This window comes from Psittacula echo, assembly GCF_963264785.1.
Source record: "Psittacula echo genome assembly, chromosome: 12".
NCBI classification, from domain to species: Eukaryota; Metazoa; Chordata; class Aves; order Psittaciformes; family Psittacidae; genus Psittacula; species Psittacula echo.
This window is the reverse complement of record NC_137747.1, coordinates 5,311,083-5,332,894: the sequence shown is the minus strand read 5'-3', so window position 1 is coordinate 5,332,894 and position 21,812 is coordinate 5,311,083. Positions and strand designations below refer to the sequence as shown.

The window sequence follows — 21,812 nt, the reverse complement described above, 5'->3', positions numbered from 1 at the left end:
CACTGGGGAGTGGTTTCTTCAGCTAAATGGGCTCTCCAGGACCGGAGTGGCTGGAAGCTCTGCTGTCTTCGTTATCAGGGAAGCCATGCTCAGTGGGGACAGCAGGCTTTCCACCCCACTGTTGATGATGTGGCCTGCCATGTGCAGCACCTATGGGAGAGGAAGGCAGGAGATGGAGGAGCATGGTCAGGTCACTAGAAATAAGAAATGAAACGCTGAGTGTGAGGTTGCAGGAGCTAAAAGCGGGTGTAGCACAAGACTTACGAGGAGCAGCTGAGGGAACTGGGGTATTTAGTCTGGAGAAGAGAAGGCTCAGGGAACCTTATTGCTCTTTACAAGTACCTGACAGGAGAATGGAGGGAGGAGATGCCTGATCCCTTTTTGCAAGTAACAAGTGACAGGACAAGAGGAAATGGCCTCAAGCTGTGCCAGGAGAGGTTTAGATCATATATTGGGAATAATTTCTTCACCAAGAAGAACAGGCTGCCTAGGTCAGTGATGGAGTCACCATCCCTGGAAGTGTTCACACACTGTGTAGGTGGGGCCCTAAGTGACATGGGTTAGTGTGGCCTTGGCAGCGGTAATGGTTGGATTTGATGATCTTAAAAGTCTTCCAACCTGTTTGATTCTGATTCTATGATTCCATTGAACCCAGGAAGTCTGAAAAGCCCTCGGACAAAACCAGCGAGTCACCGAGCAGCAGCTTTGATCACTCCTAAGCTGAACAATTGAGTCCTTTTTAGGTTAAAACAAATATTGTTGCATCGGCTTAATCCCGCGGCCAAAGCCGCTGGCAGCGCCGGCCCTGCGAGCTGGGCTCTTGTTTTACCGCGCTCCCTTCTCCTCCGGTGCTGCCGTCGGAGCAGCGGCTCCTCCCGGAGGAAACGGGGCCGGGCGGGAAGAGCCCGTTACCGGGACCCGCGCTGCGCGGGGCGCGGGCGGGCCCTGCAGGGGGCGGGCGAGAGCGGCCGGCGGAGCTGGCGCGGAGCGGGGCGGGCCGGGCGAGGAGCGGAGCAGCGGCGGTGGCAGCAGCAGCATGGAGCGGGGTGTGCGCGTCTTCGAGGACCCCAAGGTGAGGTGGCGGCGGGCTGCGAACGGGGGCGTGCGCCGGGGCTGAGGGGCTCTGCACCGGGAGATGCACCGGGGTTGAGAAGGGAAGCATGCTTCGGGAGTGAGAACCGGGACGTGCACTAAGGTTGGGTGCTGTGCCCCGGAGCTGGGAGCCGCGACATGCACCGGGATAGAGGCTGTGCACCGGCGGGGCATGCATGTAGCGGGGCTGAGAACCGGGACAAGCACCGGGGTTGAGAGCAGGGGCATGTATGTACCGAGGGTGAGAACCGGGACAAGCACCGGGGCTGTGCCCCGGGGCTGGGGGCCGGGTCGTGTCCGCTGCGTTTGAACCTGGACGTGCCCCGGGGCCGAGCCGCCGCACGTGCAGCCGGGGTAAGAGCCGGGCGATGCCGTGGCAGCGCGGTGGAGCGGGGACGTGCCCCGGGGCGCGGCGGTGGAGCCGCGAGGCTGTGCCCGAGGAGTCACCGGCGGTACCGGCCCGGGGCGCCCCGCAGGAGCTGTCCCCGCCGACCAGGGTCCCCCGGCCAGGACCGCTCCGCTCCTCCCGGCTGGAGATGGGCTGGTGGCCGGGGGGGTGAGCACGGCTGTGGGAGAGGCAAGACCTGAGCGTTGCAGCCGTGCCCTGGGTCTGGTAAAACAAGCGTTTTCTCTCTTTTCGTTTTTGTTTGGGGTTTGGGTTTGTGGTTTTGATTTGGGGGTTTTGTGGTGGTGTTTGTTTTGTCTTAAAACGTTTAGTTCGGTTGTTCTTCAGAACCCCAAGATGTTATCTCGGTGGCTGCTTGCAGAGGGCACGCCAGTCACGCTCATACCGTGCACTGTATAAGTACATCTCAAGTAGGATCACACAGTAACATGTTTATTAATCAGATTATAAAAAAGTTGAGAAGGAAGGAGATGAAACCGATTTATTTGGCGATAACCTTGCGTCTGATGGCAGAGCACTGCCTGTGCTGCAAGACAGCACAGCTCTGGGTCGTGGCCTGAGTAAGCTGGTGTACGGAGCAGGTTTGCTCCATCTCGGTCTGCCAGGCAGGCTGAGGATCTTGGTGGTCCATGAGGGGCCGGGGCAGAGAAGGTTGCCTTCAGAAACCCAAAAGGTTTTTATTCTGCTGCTGTTTGCATCCCCTGTTGCTCCCAAACCATTTATCTCTCAGTTTGAGCTCGCACCAGGAAGGTCCAGAGAAGCATGGATCTGATTCATGTTTCATTCCATCACTACAGGAGGTGTCCATCTCAGGGAAAGTGACCCATGCAATAGGAGGCAAACCTTGATAGCAAAATCCAGTGTGCATTGACATCTACTAATGATTAAACCCTTTTTAAAGCTACTTGGATTTTGGGAGATGTTGGTGTTTCATCAGCTGCACTAAGAACAAAAGCTGTTGGTTCACCCCAGTGATTTTAAACTTTTGGCTGAAAGAAGCAAGTTAAGTTCTTCTTTCACTTGTGCCTCTTCCTACTTTCCCAGTATGTGGGAGAGCGGGATGCCAAAGAGAGAGACCTAGGAAAAGCCATGCAGAGTTTGACTGCTAAGATCAGGCTTCTGTTGTCTGGTTGCCGGCAATTGCGAGGCTGGTTTTCCTGAGTCAGGCAGTCCCTTTCAGTCCTGTGAACCTGCTAAGTCAGGCCTGGGGGGAAAAAATGGGTCTGAAGTCAGTAAATGAGCCCTATTCATTCCTCTGGACCCTCTGCCATTGGGAATGCTCAGTTTTGTGTTTTAGAGATGTTTCTGGTAACAGGAGCAGCTTCGAGCCCCGGTTGAATGTGGGGCCGGGGCTGCGTCCGTGTTTTTCGGGAACTCACTGACTTCCAGTGACTGCAGCTGATGAACAGGGGGCTGCTGGGGCTGCTTTGAGCCCTGCTTACCATAGGCCACGTGAGAGCAGAAAAGGCTGCTGTTCCTCCAACGCCAACCGTCATCCTCTTTCCTCTCTGTTCCACAACCAGAGCAGAGCCTGTGCCCTCTCTCACTGCTGGCTCCAATCCCTGCAGCCCAGCACGGGGGCTTTGGGACACAGGGTGCTCTTCTCCTGTGTGCCTTGAGCTGTGCTGGGAGCAGGATGGGAGCAGCCTGCACCCTCCCAGCAGCTGGTGTGGCTCTGCCACTGGATGCTTGTTTCCAAAATAGGCATCAGGTCACATTGGGCAGGGGTTCCCACAAGCCCTCCCAGGGCACCCTGTGTGTGTGACAGCGTGTTGGGGCCTGTCCCTGTCCAAAGGGAGTCAGTTATCTCTGACATGCCCATCATACCTGGGAACGGGGAGAGATGGCCAGAGCTGGGTGTAGCTCTGTGTGTCCTGTCAGTGGCTGGGAGAACACCTGGTGACCACATGTGGATGGCACCAAAGGTACCTGCTCTGCTGTGCCTGGTGGCGTTTGGGTGGGCATCCTGCTCTGCTCCCTGGGACCTCCCCCTGCTCAAGAGAGACTGGTGCTGAGCTGACAGGAACAGGTACCTGCCTTGGGTACAAAATCTAAAAAGCTTAAAAAAATCATGACTAACGAAAAAGGATGCTTATTGTGGGGAGTGCAAGTGCACGAGTGTGCGCTGAGGATGACGTTCCCTTCGGCTCATCCGCTTCTTGTGCACTACTTGACCCTGACTGTCTTGGCACCGATCAAAGCCCGCTGCGGGTGAGGCTGGTGGTGCTCAGCGTACCTTACACAGTGGTGTGCAAGCTCATCGCTTCAGTAATGTGTGGGCACGTTCTCAGATAGCCAGGTGGGGCTGTGCATACTCATAAATATGTTTGCACAAGCAATCACCCACCTCTGGTGTGATGGCTTGGGGAGGGACATGGCCCTACCACCTGTGGGAGCCATCCCTGCAGGAGGGTGAGGCACAGCCACCATCATCTATTAATGGCACCAGGAGCCTCGTATCGAGGCCAATGGAGGTTGAGTAGTTGGTGCCAGGAGGGATTGTACTAAAGGTACACGGGAGCATCCTCCTCCTCCTCAGTCACCAAACCCATGTATCGTGTGAATGCTTGTCTAGAAAGCACACATATTTCTTGCAGTGAAGCAGTGTGTCATGTGGGTATCGCATTCTCCCACGTTTCACTTTTAAAGGCTCAAGCCTTAAAGCTTAAGGCAGATTCAGCTCCAAAACGCAGCCGTGGATGTCATCAGGTTGAGGATAATACTGTGGCTTTTCCACTTCATATCACTCTTGATCCGTGCTCGCCTGTTGCTTCTGAATGGGTGTATGGAGTGAGTTTCTGGTGAGGATAACTGCTCCTAGCAGCATGCTTTCATAAACCCAGATTTGGGGAACGCAGTTCATTCTTTTTGCAGTGATTTGCATTGGTCTTACCTCTTGTTGAATTTTGCTCTCTGTTAATGTTTTCCAGGCAGGTGTACCTAACAGTTGACAAACGACAGCTGTAATTACTCTGTTTTTCAGTTATTTCAGAGATCAATAGAGTGAACTTTAAATTATCACCTTTTAATGTGCTCATAAATAATCCTGAGCAAAGTCACTGCTAAGGGTTTTAAAATGATGCAACTTTAGCAGCTGCCTGGATTATTTATTAACATCTGCTGGAAACCATCGAAATAAAAGGTGAGGCTGGTGTTAACGTGTCACAGTGTTAGGGTTTTGTTCATTGTGTATAGTTTTTTAAAGACCCTAAAGCCACCTAGTACAGAAATTCCCTTAGCTTGGATGGTACTTTTTGTGCCGCATAATAGGCAAACTGAGCAGTTACCAGCTCTGCCGTGGTCCACTGAGCAAACCGTAGAGCAAGAGAGAAATTCTGATGGGTTGACTGTAACTGCAAATACTCTGGTTAACTTTTCCCCCTTAATTTCACTACATTGAAAATAATCAGACTTGATCTTTGACCGGCACGTACTTGTTTGCAGTCCCGCATTTTGTGCTGGAATTTCCTTGTGAGGCTTATGAAGTTTCAAAGAAAACATTTTGGTGTTTTCAGAAGACAGAAGTCAACCCAGAGCCCTTCAAACTTCTGCTTTTTCAAATCTGACCCGGGTTGCTGGTATCTGCCCTCATGGCTCACGTGCTGTGCTTGAGCTAAAACTTCCTTTGCATAAAAATGGAAAGCGCTGGGTTTGCTGTGACGGGCTCGCTGGGGGCTCTCTGTGCTGAGGGCTCACAATTTGTGGCCAGTTACATCTTTTGACCTCATCCCTCAACTCAAAGGAGTTGTCCTTTCGACAGCTCTTCAGTGAAACTCGGAGATTTTATTGCATTGCAGTGTGGTGATTTGATGGTCATTGAGCTCATGGTGCTGAGGAGGTGTGGAAGAAGGGTTGAAGGGTGGCTACACTAAGATGGTCTTGAGGGTCCTCACCGTAGCTGCAGGAAGAGCGGAGCTCCTGCCCTAGGAAGGTGTTGGAGAGCTCTGCTTCCTCATTCTTCATCAGAGCAAACATTACTGCCTGCAGGTCTGCTGTGAGAAATGAAGGCACCACTGGTTCCAGGATGGTTGAAGGCTCCTCTCTGGTGCTGTGGTGCTGTTTGGGTCCTGGACCAAGTGTTGAGATCCCATTTAATCTATGCGTGCAGGCTTCTTCTCCGAATAAACTGAAGGGTTTTGGGTGGGAAACCACATACGTGTGGACCTCAGTGTGCCCAAGAGCAGAGCCCTGGAAGAGGCGCTGGGCTCTTGCCTTTGCCTCATTTCTGCTTGCTCAGGCATTGTCGCCTGGAGCCACAGCTCAGAGAAAACTCTTTCATCTTTATCTGACTGCTTTCCTTGACTCAAAGCAAGGTCATGGCACCCACTTGTAGCTGGAAAAGTCTTGTGCTTTATTTACCCAAAACACACACGCAGGAAGAGAGCTGAAATGTAATCTGCAGCGAGCAGCCTCCCACTGACCAAAGCCTGCAGGGTTTGGGAGCGAGGCGCCTGGGGGAGCTGAGCTGCTGCGTTGTGCCTCTGCTGACTGCATCCTTATCTATGTCCGGCTCTTGGTGGAGACCCTTGTAGGCAAACCTTTACTTCTCTTGAACGCCCTTTGGTAATCTCAGTAGCATAAGTTCGTTCTCAGCTGCAAACAAGCACTGATCTTGAGGAACCCCACAACTTGTTCGGATTAAGCAGCATTGCACAAGAGTTTCTTAGCACTTAGTTTAGGTCCTCAAGACACAAATAAATGCATAGCAGGGGATGAAAAGCCTGTTGGTGGTGTTGGAGAGGAAACTTGCTGCTTTACAAGCATCTCGCCAGCTGTAGTGGCGGAAGGAGGTGCGTGGATGAAGGACACCATTGGATTTGCTTTTGCATTGATGGAAGTGTCACATTGGGGTGTTCTGCAGGAAACACTTGAGAAATGCTTGGAGTGAGATGAGCTCTGTAGGTTTGGGTTGCTTGGGTTTTGTATCCAGCACAAGCAAGTTTCAAGCCTGTAACTCCATCAGAGGCTCACAAGGGCTGTTGAAAACCTCAAGGAATGGAGCTTGCATGATTTGGAAATAGGAATCAGAGCTCAAGAGTGGAAAATGTGCCAGGCGTCCACATCTGGTGATGCAGATCATGTCTATAGACTGTTATTTTATCTGCTGCTTCTCAGGACATTTAGTCCTCATAAACAGGATTGTGTAACTCGAGTTGAGGGGAAAGATCAGGTTTTGCCCTTTAAAAAATCTTCATCCCTGTTGATTCAGATCATGTCTTAAGGAGAAGTGACAGAGATATATTTTTGCAACCTGCCAGCAGTGGTGTCTGTGGGGATATTCATGACCCCTGAGCCAGCAGGATCAGCAGCTTGAGCTGTCCTGAGCCTGGCACCTACACTTTGCATCCCACTGGTGCACATTTCAGTGATAGTTTCGTGTCCATCCCATGGAGGTGGCCTGAACCCAAGCACCTTCCCACCCCAGCAGCAGTGACCTTCTGCAGCAGGAGCAGTCAATGGAAGCGCTGGCTGGGAGTCAGGAGATGGGTGTTTGCACCTTCACAGCAAGCATCTAGGGCTGCGGGAGGAGGTGGGGATGGAGCAAGCTCATGAGCATCACTGCGCACTGCAGAGATGGGCACTGCCAGCCCTGCAGCGGGAGCTGGGCCAGCGGCGTCGAGCTCACGTCAGCTGCTTGTGGATGCTTCAGAGGAGAGCAAAAGGATCTAGAGGCTGATGTTACCCATTGCCCTGCTTGTAGGGAGCGCTTATTTTCCTTCCAGCTCCTCGTTGTTACTGCTTGATGCATATCCTGACACTAGAGGGTTTGTGGTTTTAATTAGTAATCCTCAGTAGTTTAGTTATCCATGCAAATACCCAGTCCTGTTCTGAATCCTCAGCATCCTGCAGCAGACACCTATACAGGAAAATCTGCACAATGTTAGAGCTAACAAGAACTTTGTGTATCAAGTTGCTGCTCTGTTGTTTCAAAGTACGTATTTTGTAGGCTATTCCGTTGCTTAAAATGAAAACAAGTCATATGAAGATCGAGATGAAACATTTTACAGCTAATATTTTCCTTCCCAGTTTGACTTCCAAATGACTTCTGTCATGTTCCTCCCAGCTCCTAATGGGAAAAGCTTGCTTTTGCTTTTCTGGAGCTCTTTCTCCAAAATCCATTGTTTCAGCTATACTCGGGTTTCAGAGTGAAGAGATCTGTTACTGGCCTGGTTTTAGTGAGTCAAAATTGAAGTATTTTGAAACCAACTTCTTAGCTCGATGGGGCAATGCTTGTTCTTTTTACTTTTTGCAGCACCTTGTACCATGGTGACCACGTATGGGATTAGAAACGCTGTAATCTCTGATAATGCCAAGCAATTAACAATCTGTGAGAAGCTGATTCTTGGAAGTGAAGTCAAAGGTTTTGCATAGTTATTCTTAGCAAAAGAATTGATGCTCGGGTGTCTGTGAATTCAAAGAGCAGCAAGCTGGAAAGCAAAGGTGTTTGGGGTTTTCTTTTTTCACTCCCCACACTCTTAAGCCGTGCAACCTAAATGAGGATAGGGCTGTTCCTGAAAATGACTGGAAAAAGAATAACTTTCTAAGGATCCCTTAAATGTGTGAGCTGCAGCAGCAATAAGAAGATATTTAGACAATACTTTAGCTATTGGAAAATAAACTTAAAATGAATGTATATTTTAAATGGTTCTTTTGCTTCCTTGTCATGGCTTTGTCCCTGTATTGGCTGCGTTTATACCCATTTTAGCACCAGCTGCTTATCTCTAAACTTTTGCTGCAGCACTAAGAGTACCTCACTGATTTCTCTTTATCTTATTGCAGGTAGAGCTTCACGTCCACTTGGATGGAGCCATTAGACCAGAAACAATCCTGCACTTTGGCAGGTGAGTTGTAGGGGGAAGAAAGCTCTGGGAACTGCAGTTCAAAAGCATCACCCCTTCTGCTTGTCCAGTTCTCCAGCAGAAGAGGCAGGCTGGGGAAGCTCTCCACCTTGCTGTGCAGGAGCAAACCTGGCTGCTGCTGGTCTCACCTTTGCACTTCGGGTCCTCTGGCTGCCTGGTGTGAGAACTATGAGCACATCCCAAAAGGCAGTGCTGCGGCAGGAGTGTGGTGGTCATTGGTCCTGTGAGCCGGGTGAGCTAAGAGGTGCCACTATGAGCAAAGTACAGAAGATGTATCATAAACTGAGCTGTCAGCTTTTGAAGTGTGCCCGGGCAGCAGCAGTCAGTGTATTCTTATTCCTCTTTTCACATCCCTAATTGCAAAAGCAAGTGTAATGGAAGCGGGCTGGGAGCATCTCCTTGGTGGTGGTGCTGGACCGTAGTCTTGGGAGGAGAAACCAGCTTGGATGTTCCTGCCCTCCTGACTGCTGTGTGCCTTTGAACCCCACATTGTCTGCCTGGTGCCAGCAGCCAAGGAGTTATGCTCTTGTGACCCAGGAAAGCGCTTGGCAGTGACTTAAAGAGAGGTTATTTCCTTGACAGAGCCCATGTGCATCTTCTTGCTTCGGTGTAGCTTGTGGGAGAAGCACCAGGGTAATCATTAACTGGTGCAAGGACCTGGCTTCATGGCTGTAAGCAAAATAAACATAAGGCTTCTTCCAGCTGTTCAAAAAGATAAATGGAGACTAACAGATACCCGCAGGTAGAGAAAGTGGCAAGTTTAATGATTTCAGGAAGCAGCTGTTGGCCAAAACTCTGATACTTTGGGGAGAACTCAGTCCTGAGGAGGATGGGAAGTGGTTCTGGCATCCCATGAGCCCAGCAGACTCCAATCCTGGAAGGAAATACTCTTTATAAAGTAGCTCTTTCTGCAGGGAGCTGCCATACGTTTTGCAGTGTAGTCAGAGTAGGGAGGTTAAGTCAGAGATATCCATCTTGTTGGTTGCAGGACGTTGGCACAATGAGCTGAGTCAGGGTTCCCCATGTCTCTGCTGGGGTGCAGGGCTGGCATACAAATCCCAATGGACAGAAGAGTTGCTGCTGGCTCCCTGGGGCTCTGCTGGGTCCTCTCAGCAAAGGAGAGATGCTGGTGTAGTCCTCAAGGAGGGTTGTAGGAGCCCAGGAGGCAGCAGCCATCTGAGGATCCTGTGCTTCTCCCCTGCTTAGGGCAGAAACCTTCACTGCCTGAGTGTGTGCTGAGTTCCCTCTTATTTTTAAACAGCCCTTGGCATGCCCTGGAGCTGCCAGCCCTCGGGTGGAGCAAGGCTATGCTATTCATGGGCTCCAGAACGAGTGCTCACACAGATCTAAAAGCAGTGGGGCAGTGCAGGAGACTCTAGGGCACTGCCTCAGTAACCTCACCCTGGGCACAGGAAGATGCTTGTGGTCTATTTTTAAAGGTAAAGAGCTGGAAATACATTTGCCAGCTGGTGGCTGACCCCATACAAACAACCCGGAGCTGCTGGGATGCACAAGGCTCCTGGGCAGTGGCTGAACTCCGCTGGTTTTAGAAACTTTGGCTCCAGTTCTGTTAGGTCTGGGTCAGGCTTTGCATCCCCCCTGCCCAGCCAAGGGGTTTAGAGCTGTGCCAAACCCCTCATAGCACTGAGTGTCCCCAGGAGAGGTGCCCTCTCTGCAGTGGGACAGTGTGCATGGTGCTGCCATGGCTGGAGGTAGCTCTGGGCAGGACACTGAGGTTCCAGTGGGCAAGAGCACGTTCCCTTGAGGCAGCTTTGCTGTAGGAAGGCTCCCAGCTACCGGGCCAGTTGGATGGGGCAGCAGCAGTTTCCAAAGCCTGACTCCAGTGTCTCTACACTGTGGGTTGTCCCAAAGCACTGTCTCTACAGGCTTTATGGAGGCAATCCTTTGGGAAGCACATGGAAGGGGTCAAGGAAATGGCTTTGCTGTAGGAAACTTTCCCTGGGCAGATGGAGGAAGATGTGGGTTGGAGCAGATGTGTTGGTACTATGGAAGCAGCAATGTGGGGAGGAAAGCTTAGCAGTGATGAACATCCCCTGCTGAGTGCCAGCAAGTTAAACTGTGCAGGTTGCGTGTGAAGGCTGAGCATGGAGCTGGTTTCCTTTCTACTCCAGCAGGGAATGAGCAATGCTTACTAAGCCCAGTGCCCTTGGGCTGCTTCCCTGCAGGCTGCTCATTGGGATTGGTTGCTGGCATCAGGACACTAAAGCTGTCGGTGTGTCTTTATTAGCAAAGGCACATCAATTCGCTGTAATTCAGCTTGGCAGGAAAGAGGATTAAAAACAAATGTCTAGTTATTATAACCAATTTAGGTTGGTGTGTGCAGGGTAGCAGGACGCAGGAGGCAAAGCCTGCCCAGGAAGCATGCAGCATCCTTGGCTGGCTGTCACCCCTCCAGGGACACCTTCACCCAACCAGGACTCCAGGTGCTCCAGGGAAAAATGTCTTCTTCCCTCTTGGAAGTGTTTAGGTGGCTTTCCCATCACCACCCTTTTGGTGAGAGCAGTTGTTGGCACTGCCATTTGCTCCTCTGTTGAAGGTAGACCCATCAGAGACGATGCCACCATGATGTTGGGCTTGGGAACCGACTCACTTACATTAAACCCATGCACGATCCTGGGCCTGGGAGCATCTCCATGACTTTTCAAGCCTTTGAGTCTGCCTAAGTGGAAATTAACTTTTCTAAGGAATTTTGGCAATTCTGCTGCTGGGACTGGGAGGTGCCAAGAAATAAATAATCCAGAGCCCCTTTAGACGAACTTCTCCTCAAGCTTCAAATGTGCTCTGGCTGTGTTCCTGCCAGGTCAGTCTGCGCTTGTATTCCGATTTGTTTGTGCTTTGCCTGTGTTTTGGATTGCCGTGCTCCCCGCTGAGATTCAGGGCTGTATCTGCAGGGAGATTTTGGAAGGACAACATGTGCTGTATCTTTTCAGTGAAGCAGTGGAGGTTAAAGCTGCCAGCTTGGAATGCGATTGCTGAATGGAATAGCTTGATTGAAAATGTGATAGCCTTCCCCATCAGTAACACGTGGCTTCGTTTCCAGGAAAAGAGGGGTTCCTCTCCCCGGCAGCACTGTTGATGACCTCCTGAAGCATGTCAGCTACAAAACACCACTGACGCTTACCCAGTTCCTAGAGAAGTTTAATCACTACATGCCCGCCATTGCGTAAGTACCCTGCTTTTTTGCTTCTTCGCCTTCATCCCATGGCAGGACCCCTTGACTAACATTGCTCAGCCTTGGAGGTCACCTCCAAGCGTCCCCAGGGTGTCCCGAGAGTGATGGGTGCCATTGCTGTCCCTGCAGGGGTGACCGTGAGGCGGTGAGGAGGATCGCCTACGAGCTTGTGGAGACGAAAGCAAAGGAAGGCGTCATCTACGTGGAGGTCCGGTACAGCCCTCACCTCCTGGCCAACTGCAGCGTGGATCCCATCCCCTGGGGCCAGACTGAGTGAGTGATCCCACTAAGCATGGAGAAGGCATGGCCTGTGCTGGCAGCCAGAATCTGGTGTAACCAAACCTCGTCTCTCCTCCCATGCTGGCGTGTTTCCACCTCTCTTTCCCATCGATAGGGTTTTTCATCTTGCAATGTGCTGCCATGTTTTAATGTCTCTTGCTTTGTGCACCAAATTCTGCATGTGCAGAGCAGCTGTGCTTAAGCTTCTGGCTGAAGCTGTTCTCTGCATGAGGGAAAGCAGCTCTCAGATATGGATTTGCCTGCCTGCAGAATGTGAATTTGAGCTGGTAGAGATGATGGACATGTTGGAGGGGGCTGGTGATGTGATCCCTTCTTTGCATGTCATTCCCTCTGTGATGTCTGCCTCTGATTAAATCACTGCTGGGCTTTGTGGCCCTTGCAAATGTGCTGTAGTGGGCACTGAGACGCTGTGCTTGCCTCTGCCCAGTTGCAGGCCCTTGTGTACCCTAATGGGATGCTCTGGCAGAGTGGGTTCCTCTGTTTGGGCAGGATTGGCATCTGGTTCCCTGAGGCTTTTCTAAATCTTTCTATCATCTTTGCATGCTTTTGTGCCTGACATGTGGTAGATCTGGGCATGGCATATGTGTAAAAGGTGCTATTCAGCTCTGGGCAGTCTCACTGGGCTCCTCTGGATGCTAAGGTGAGTGGGACCCCAGGCAGGCTGGGTTTTGTATGGGGTGTCCCATAGGGATGCTGGACTGGACCTGGGCTCCTGCCTGCCTCCCTGGTATGTATGTGGCCTCACGCTGACGGCTTTTCTTCCCTGCAGGGGAGACCTCACTCCAGATGAAGTCGTTAACCTCGTAAATCAGGGACTCCAGGATGGAGAAAGGGATTTCCGCATCAAAGCCAGGTCTATTCTATGCTGCATGCGCCATATGCCAAGTAATGTATTGCAGCTCCCCTGCTGCTCTGCTCCCCTTCCCTGATGCGTGGCGGGAGGTGACATCCCCTGGGTTCAGGTCCCCACAGAAATGCAGGGAAAGCCCCAGTCCTGTGGCCCTGAGTCCAATGTGGGACCAGACAGTGCTGAGGAGTAGTTTTTGTCTTGGTGGGGGTCCTCTGCTCCCTTCACTATGGGGAATGCTGGATGTAAGAGTGGGGGTCTCTGGGTACAACCAGTATCTGAAAGACGGGCTCTTGTGTCCTCTCCTGGGGAAGGTGTGATTTCTGCTCATACCTTGCTCCCTACCCAAAGGCTGCAGCTCTCCTTGGACCAGTTGAAGCCATTGCCACAGTGAGTGGTTGCATCAAGCTCTTACTCAGAGCAAGTGATGTGCTCAATACAAGTCTTTAGGGCTTCATTCAGGATGTGCTGCACAGTGAGAAGCCACCCTGTAATTTATGAACTGCTGAGAGAAAGGCAGAGATGCCAGCCAGGACTAGCTCATATTAAACTTGTTAATAGAATAACTGCTGTAACCCAGAGAGTTGGAAACTGATGAAAATGAAGATGAAATTGCGCATGTTTTCTTATGGGTTGGTATGATTTTGGGATTGTATGTACGCAGCAGGTGCCTGTTAATAATTAACACTGCCCTTTATCTCTGTTTCTTGGCTTTATTGCTAAGGGTAGGTAAGTGCTATATGAGCTGGTAAATGCATGTCCTTTCTCAGAGGTTATCTATCCTGATCAGAGATAGCTCTGAAAGTAGTTGTTGGCCACCTGTTACTCTCTTTCTCACTGATGCCATAAGATAAACCTCTGTGAGTGTTTAAAGTCAGTCTTACAGGATGCTGACCAGCTCTTTCCCACCAGGAGTAGTATCCATCCTCTTGTCTGGGGCAGTTGAGGATGCTCTGCATCTGCTGTAAGAGTCAGCCCCAGAGATCCCTCCCAGCCTGAACTCCTCAGTAACACAACACATCCGAAAGGCTGGTGCTTCCTTTGCCCAGCCTGGGATGGAGTGAAAGCTTAGGAGCGAGTTGAGGGATTTCTTCCGTGCACCATGTTACAGCCCCTGGGCTGTGCAGGTCAGCTTCCCTTGGGCTTGCAGCAATCACCACCATGGTTGGAGGTTGTTTCTATGTTATCTTTTCGCCTGCTCAAAGTGAGCAACAAAACAGGATGAGAGCAGTTTTATGTCTGGTAAATGATTTTTATTTCCCTTTCACTGGTGATGGACTGAGTTGGCAGCTTTTATTTGACTGAAGATGACAGAACTTTCTAGGAGTTTTTAGCATTCTTTATGAGCACCAAAAAGTAAATAGCCCTCCTACCCTTACAGCTATAGGTCCAAGATCTGTTCAGGAGAATGCTGGAGGTGTGACCCTGACGAATGCTTTCTGCTGAACCCTGGTGCTGTCTCTTCCAGGCTGGTCTCCAGAGGTGGTGGAGCTCTGCAAGAAGTATCAAAACAACTCTGTGGTGGCCATTGACCTGGCTGGGGATGAGTCTCTGAAAGTGGAGGATTCCTCCGAGCATAAGAAGGCTTATGAGGTTTGTTGAATAAGCTGCTGGAAAGAAAAACAAGCTATTGAGGGAATGTGTGTGAGGGGGGACACAGTGCGTTATTGCAACTGCACACAGCTGGGACAGCTTAAAACTTCATTGCGGCTATTGAAAACATTCCGTTAAATAGCAGAAGTATTTGTTTGTATTTCCTAAATGATTAATGACAGGCATCATTGCTTAAACATGGCCCTAGGGCTGGAGATCAGCACGCTACCCGCGGCTGGGGTCTGCTCCTGGGGCCACAGCCAAGGCTGGAAGAGACTGGCCTTTCCAGTCTGGCAGAAATCACCCAAAGCAGAGAAGCTGCATGTTTGAAGTGCTTTTATCTGATCATCTCAAATGCAAGCTCTGGAATGGCTTCAGGAGCCTGGTCTGAGACTCTCACTGGACCTCAGTGCTTTGGAGCGGCTCAAAGGGAAAGCTTCCTGCCTTGCTCCTTTTGCCAGTGGGATTTTGGGGTTGTTGGTCCCCTGCATCAGTGGAAGAGGAGGTTGTGCGCCATCGCTGTCAAAAAGGCAGTTTGCAAGCAGCGCTCAGATCTGAAATGACACAGGGCTTTCTTGGGGAAGCATAGAGCCAAGGATTCTAGGACCACCATGTCCAAGGAAACAGAGATCCTTGGAGAAGAAGCCAAGGGAAGCACTGTGTCCTCGGACAAATGGGTTGAAAAAGGGATTAAAGCACTCCAGGGAGGATATGATGGAAGGATGTTAGAGCTCTCTCCTAAGTGGAGGAGCTTAGGCTTCGGCAACCAGGAGGGTTAGTGGGGAAGGGTACCGAAGCATGTGCTCTCCCTGACCCCTCTGCTTGCATCCTTGGCTCCTATTGGAATAGTTAGGGATGTCTTGGGAGTGCAGGGGTGAGAGTTCTTGGTTTCTCTTCATCCTGTGTAGAAACAAGTGGAAGATCTCTGTGCTGGTGTGAGTCTGTCTCTCTTCTCAGTCTGATACTTCAGCCAGAGGGGCTTCCTCATTTAAAAGTGTCAAAAATTAGCTTTTTGGGAAAAATCAACACTCTCTTAAATGTAGAGAGCACAGAGTGCCTGTCAGGTCATTGTACATGGAGCTCTTCTGTAGGTGCCCCAGGCAGAGTCTGGCCTGTCCTTCACTGAGCCTAGGTGTCTGCTGCAAGATGGGGCTTGCAGCCTCCCCTCCTGACTGGGCTGCCTCCATCCCCAGCCCCTTGCAAGAGGGAGGTGCTGGTGTCTGAGCATCCCTTAATCCCTGCCGTGGGGGCTTTTCAGTTCTCGCACTTGGCTGCAGCCAGTCAGAGAGGTGGAAGTTCCAAAGACAGGAACTGCTGCAAGGTTCACGCAGAAGGGCAAGTGGGTGGAGGAGGGAGAGCTTCGAGCTTGCTGCTGTCTGGAGAGGAGACAGTGGTGACCTCATCTGGTAATAAAAGACCCTGAGGACTCTGGCTGGGCTCCAGGGGAAGGTAACCAGGCTTTCTAAGTTTCTCTGTGTCTGGCGTTGCTGAGCTCTTCTCTCACAGCCTGTGCTATAGCAGAGCGTGTGCGCTTCTCAGGGTGCAGGGCTTGTGATCTGCGGGCTCTTTGCACAGACCCCTATTGCTTGCTATGCCCTGTGAGCGGTGCCAGCCCTGGGGCTTGCTGACCTTGCTGCAGGTGATGGGACAGGAGCGTGTCCTCCTTTGCTTTGCAGGAAGCTGAAAGATGTGGGATTCACCGTACTGTCCATGCTGGGGAGGCCGGCCCGCCTGCCATGATCAAAGAGGTACGAGGAGCTCCTGGTGTGGGACAGAGAGAGGGGCAGAGGTGGGAAGTGCCCTGGCATCCCAAGCACTGGGGATAGAGGAGCCCAACTCCTCTCCTTATTCATAGCAGAGCAAACTTCAGGGACAGGCAGAGATCTGCCCCGACAGCTCGGAGCAGAACCTCCTGATGCTGGCTCAGTGATATGGGCTGTACCTGTGGTGGGCAGGGATCTCCGGGCAGGGAGGAGCAGAGCTGGTGCTCGGAGGCTGTGCGTGGTTTTCCTGTGCTCTCCAGGCAGTTTATCTCCTGAAGGCTGAGCGCATTGGCCATGGCTACCGTGTCCTGGATGATCCTGAGCTCTACAAGGAGCTCTTGAGAGCAAAGATGCATTTTGAGGTAAGGATGTCTGTTGGGAATGTGGGCTACAGCCAGGAACACAACCTGACACCCGAGTGCTGACCATGTGTATGGTGACATTGCCATTGAATCCAGATGTTCAAAGCTCCTCAGCAGAAATGGGGGGGATGGCGGGCTGGGATCTTTGCACTGGTGCCCCAGCAGCCTGCAGGAGGCACATAGCAGGGAGAAATGGATCCTGGTCTGGCTGAGGTTACATTTTGGAGGGTTTATTCACTAATTTATGTATCTCGAGCCTGCAGGCTCCTCCTGACACAAATCAGGCTGCTGTTACTGCAGTCTGTCTGGTTGGAGGGTGGAAGTTCCTGGGAGTTACTGGGCATGGACAGATTTCCTTGGCTTTTCTCCAGAATGGGTGTATCCAGCTAATATATGGAATATATCTATATACTTAAGTCAGTGGTTTCTTTATGGTTGACATACAGCTGATGGCTGACTGGCCATGGGAAATACCCCACCAGCTTCTGTGCTGTCGCACAGACTGTGGGCTCTTTGCATCCATGTCCTGGGATGTGCACCGGTCCATTGAAGTAGTGCTGAGGGGTAGCTATGAACAAAGCTCTAAACCTGTATCTGGCTTTGCCAGCATGCTTAGCTATCTGTATACACAGCTGGGGTTCAGATCTGTGTGACTGATTCTAGTTTTCGTGTTTAACTCCCCCAAACAGGTCTGTCCTTGGTCCAGTTATCTCACTGGTGCATGTCTTCCGGACTTTGGGAAACACCCAGTAGCACAGTAAGACTTCTCAGTTATGTGCAGTCTTAAATAACCAGGACTGGGGTTGGTTATAGCTGTTTTATTGCTTTACAAAGGTAACACACATCTAACAGCTTAGGAGAATATGGTACCCCTCGTCCTTTGGCATAGAGGGACCCGGTGCAGTTGGAGGGGATGTGGGGCTCTGTCTTGTCCCTCCTGCCCCTGCTCAGAGCTGTGGGGCACGAGATGCTGCACACTGGCCACTAGCCCTGGTTGGTGGGTGAGAGCTGAGGTTGCTGAACCTTTAGGTAAGAGATGCCCCGCTCCTTGCTACACCAGAGAAGCAGGTTAGTGCAAGAGGGGTGGTGAGACCAGCCAAGCCCTGTGTTTGTGTCCAGCAGTGCAAGCTACAGGGAGAGCCGTGAGGTCTCTTACTGCATTTTGCCCTGAGAAATCCATGGGCAGTGCTGTGTCCAGTGTTTTACCCACCGGTTCAACTCAATTTCATTGCAGGTTTAGGAAGGATCGTGCTAATTATTCCATAAACACAGATGATCCCCTCATCTTTAACTCCAATATTTACAAGGATTACAGCATAGTGAAGGACTACATGGGCTTCACTGAAGAGGAGTTCAAGAGAGTGGTAAGTCAGCCTTGTCTGGATGCTCTGCTGATGTCCCAGTGCAGCCCAGCACCACCCACTGTGTTTCTTTATATGATAAAGGGTTAAGCATTGGGCTTCATGGGGAACAGGTCACAGTGGAAATTGTCCACTGATGTCCTCACAGCAGGTCTTGGCAGTAAGGAAGGGAGGTGCCTGTTGCTTTTTTTTCTCTGGATTTGGAATTGCAGGTAGCTTATTTCAAGGCCTGGCTCTGAAATGAGAGAGATTGAGCAGGTATGGAAGTGTTTGCAGTTTTTGTATGTGTAACATACAAAACTGAGCTAGAAACACAGTCTTGATTACGTCCTCGGTTTTCTATTCACCCAGAACAGAAAAACAGGATAACTGTTTGACTTACCTGGTTACCAAGTGAAACTTTCCTGGTTTGCATTCAGAGTCATGCTCACCCCTTCCACCTTATGTGACTCCCAAGATACTTCATTAGATTGGGAAGTGCAGGATGCACTTTACAAGAGAGCATCAGTCCTGCTTTCAGCTCGGGCTGAAGAAACGAGTCCCTTTCTTCTACAGACATCACTCTCTGGGTACGGAAGGAGGAGCTAGAACAGCTCTGGGATGCTGGATCCACAGCTGTTCTGCTGCTGGTGTCCTGCTCTTGCAAAAGCCAGGTTATCCCTGCACAAGTCAGATGAGCAGGTTAAATTGCACAGCCAGGCTGTGTCTCAGAGGCAGCACATCAGCCCCCGGCAGAGGCTCTTCTGCAAACGGGAGCTGGGAGTGTAGGAGAAGGTATAAAGTACATATCCTAAACACTCCCAAGTATTGAAAAGCCTTTACTTTGCACCTGCCTTGTTCCTCTGGGATTTGCTGTGAGTGATGGGCCAGAGCAGTTGCCTTGTAAAATGAGGCTGTGGAAATGGATCTCGGAGTGGAAACATTACACTCTCCCTCGCCTATTGCTGCTCAGAGCCAGATGTTGGGATGTGCACAACCATGTGTTCATATCTGATGTATCTTAATGTCTCCCTTATGTTGCCCCTCTGCCTCCCCAGAACATCAATGCAGCTCAGTCCAGCTTCTTACCTGAGAAGGAAAAGCAGGAGCTGCTCAACAAGCTGTATGAAGCCTATGGGATGGTCCCCAATGCATCGTGATCCATCCCCGCGAACCAGCATGGAGCTGTGGCCCTTCCTCATGCGTGCTTGACTCTCCTCTGTGCTAGGGGGAGCACCTGGAGAAGGTGCCCAGGGTTGGTCTCTATTCCTGGCAGCCCTGTGTTAACCCCTACAGTGCTAAACAGAATGAGGCTATCACATACACCTACCTATACCCCCATAAACCCTCTCCCAGTGGATATCCAGTTTCCTATCTTGCTGGTGGGCAAGCAGACTGAAACTGCCTCCTGGCCTGACACCCTTCTCCATCTGCCAGTGTTTCTTTACTCCAAATGCAAACATAAGAACCTCCCATGCTTTTTTCCCCTCCTCTTCCCCTGCTTTATCTGTCCTGCCCCACTGACCTGCCTAGCCCTTGTCTGCAGTGCAGAAATAACCACCTTTAACTGTGCCTGTGGCCTAAGTTAATCTTCACCTTTCTAGGAAAAAGCTGTGTTAGAGCTGACAGGGAGTGCACAGGCACTTCAGAAACAGAGGCTTTATTCCCATCCGTGTTGGGCAGGAGGGTTTGGCCCTGGCTATATTTACCCAGGGTTAGCCTTGTACTAACAAGACTGGAACAAGAACAAGCTGGACACTGGTGCTCCTGCCCATGCACAGGTCTGAAGGGCATTAAAGAACCCCACAGGTTTTTGGCATCTTTTTTGGTTAAGGACTCGTGTCTCAGGCCTTCCATTGTCACCGCTGTAGAAGCACACACCTTGGGCTGTGTGCTCACAGCTGGCCGTGACCATGGGCTCACATGCATAGGAAGTTGGAACATATTTTTAGTGTTTTGGGCCAAAATCTGCCTTCTGGGATTTTCCCCAGTTTTGTACTCATCCTGGAGGATTCCTATGAACTGCAGTTTGCTCTTCCTCGATCTTTGTTTAGGACTTGGGAAAACCATGATTGATTGATTGCTTGATTGCCTGTTTTAACCACTCTGCCCTCTTCCTGACTTGACAACCTTTAGGCACTATTAAAACTGAATAAATTAATAAGCTAGGGCCCATTGTTACATGTTGACTTGGGTCCCACCTGAAATGCTTCTCTCACCCAACCACTACACTGGCTAGAAGTCAGATCTTCTGTTTGGTGGCGGATTTATGCGGAGACATTCACCAAAATTCCGCAGTTATTTTGGTGCATTACAGTGTTTTTACTTACCATGCAATAGAGCTGTGCGCCCAGAGAAGAGACCATCCTTTTCTTACATGAGTGTGTGGTGTGCTTTAGCATCCCAGGTATCTGCCAAGATGCTTACTCCAAAGATACCGTACCAAAAAGTTGCCTTTGACAAGGAGCCGTGGTCACCATTACCATGGACAGTGTATGAGACTGATCCAGTCTCAGCCACTAGCAACCACGTGCTGGGAGTATTTCCCTTCTTTCTGGGCTTCCATATTTCTTTTCTGAGTAAAATGCTCATCTCTGAAGTACACGGTGCATATATATACACATATATAGCTAGATAGCTGGGTATGAGAGAGTGAATTTCTTACTTTTATAAAGCAAATGATAAAGCATCACTTTCAAGAACATGATTGCGGTAAGAACCAAGCTTTTTTGGTAATTTTTCTCCAAAAGTTGTTTCTGAAGATGAGTTGCTTGTTTGGATTCTGGACAGTGGCTTGTTAATCCTGTTTAATAAAATAACAGATTTATATTAAAAGATAAACTCTCTTGCCTTTCTATTCAAGGGTGGCTGTTAGGAGCTGTGGTCCACAACGTGAGCCAGCTTACCCCTGCTAGAGCATGAGAGTCAATCGGTAGGTGTGATGGGGCTTTGGGAGCCTGATCCCTGCCTTCTCCTGTTGGCAGGTCAGAGCACTTTGACAGCCAGAGGAAAGGTACGCCTGCTCCCTCACTATGGGCGAGTTGGATTTATGGCTGCAGGTTGTTCCAACCTCACGGGTCCTTTTTCCTTTTGGTGATCAAAGGGATACGTGTCACTTTGTGGTGGCAGCGCCATCACTGTGTGCTCTCACTTTTTCTGGCATGTATCAAAAGTAGTTTACAATCTCTATTCCCTGTCACCCAAGTTCTACAGTGTCAGTTGATGCCAAGAGCCAGAAGTGGTGTAGCTTGGGCTGCCCGGCTGTTGGACTGCACTGGCCCACAGGCAGGGGAATGTTTGCTGAAAGACTTTATGATCATTTGGTGCTCAGTAAGAGTTCCGGGGGGTCTGGCATGCCCTTGTGTTCAATGAAATGAAAGGCTGGGAGCATCTGTGTGCTCAACAACATTGCAAGTCAGGATGTGGCTGGATTAAGCCAGTGCTCTTGGTCTTAGAGCACAATCAGTGGCAGCGGCAGGGCTGGCTCTTTCACTTGCAAGGGGAACCTGATGCCTCTCGCCTGTCCTTTGAGGGTAGCTGGCCAACAGGCTAATCACCTGCCTAATATAATTCTGGAACAGATATTTTCTGACCAGGAGAGCTAAGATTAGCCCACATTTGACTGCTGGAGGTCTTGCCTGGTGCACAGGCCCTCTGCACCGCCTTTTAGCTTTCTCTGTGTGTGTCAGCATGAGCCAGAAATATTGTTCAGTGGCAGTGAGGAGAGCTGGAAATGGGGCTTAAAGACCCAACTGTGTGGTCAGCCAAGCACAGAAGCTACCTGCTGTTTTGCCCCTGAGTGTGGGGAAATGGGAGCAGGCTCTTGGCCGCAGTCCGGGCACAGAGATGCAAAAGTATCCAGGCAGCTCCGGCAGCCGAGCTGGTTTGCAGCTGCCAAAGCAGCAGATGCAGCCACTACCTGGCTGCCAAATCCTTGTTTCCTGTGGAGGCTGGAGCCACGAACAGCTCTGTGCTGGCCCTGTGGCCATCACTTCCTGGACGCCCACAGACAATTCTTCTGTCTGGCACACGTTTCTCTGCTTATTTATGGCCTTG

General features: G+C 50.7%; 1 protein-coding gene across 1 annotated transcript; it reads left to right on the top strand.

The window, feature by feature from the left end:
- The first annotated feature begins 1,013 nt into the window (after positions 1-1,013).
- Positions 1,014-20,538, top strand: ADA (adenosine deaminase). Its single transcript, XM_080627779.1, has 11 exons — positions 1,014-1,072; positions 8,279-8,340; positions 11,420-11,542; positions 11,681-11,824; positions 12,621-12,736; positions 14,167-14,291; positions 15,968-16,039; positions 16,315-16,416; positions 17,106-17,173; positions 17,651-17,780; positions 18,815-20,538. Exons 1-11 carry the CDS (start codon positions 1,037-1,039, stop codon positions 18,914-18,916), a joined length of 1,080 nt encoding a protein of 359 aa, XP_080483905.1. The 5' UTR covers positions 1,014-1,036; the 3' UTR covers positions 18,917-20,538.
- The last annotated feature ends 1,274 nt before the right edge of the window (positions 20,539-21,812 follow it).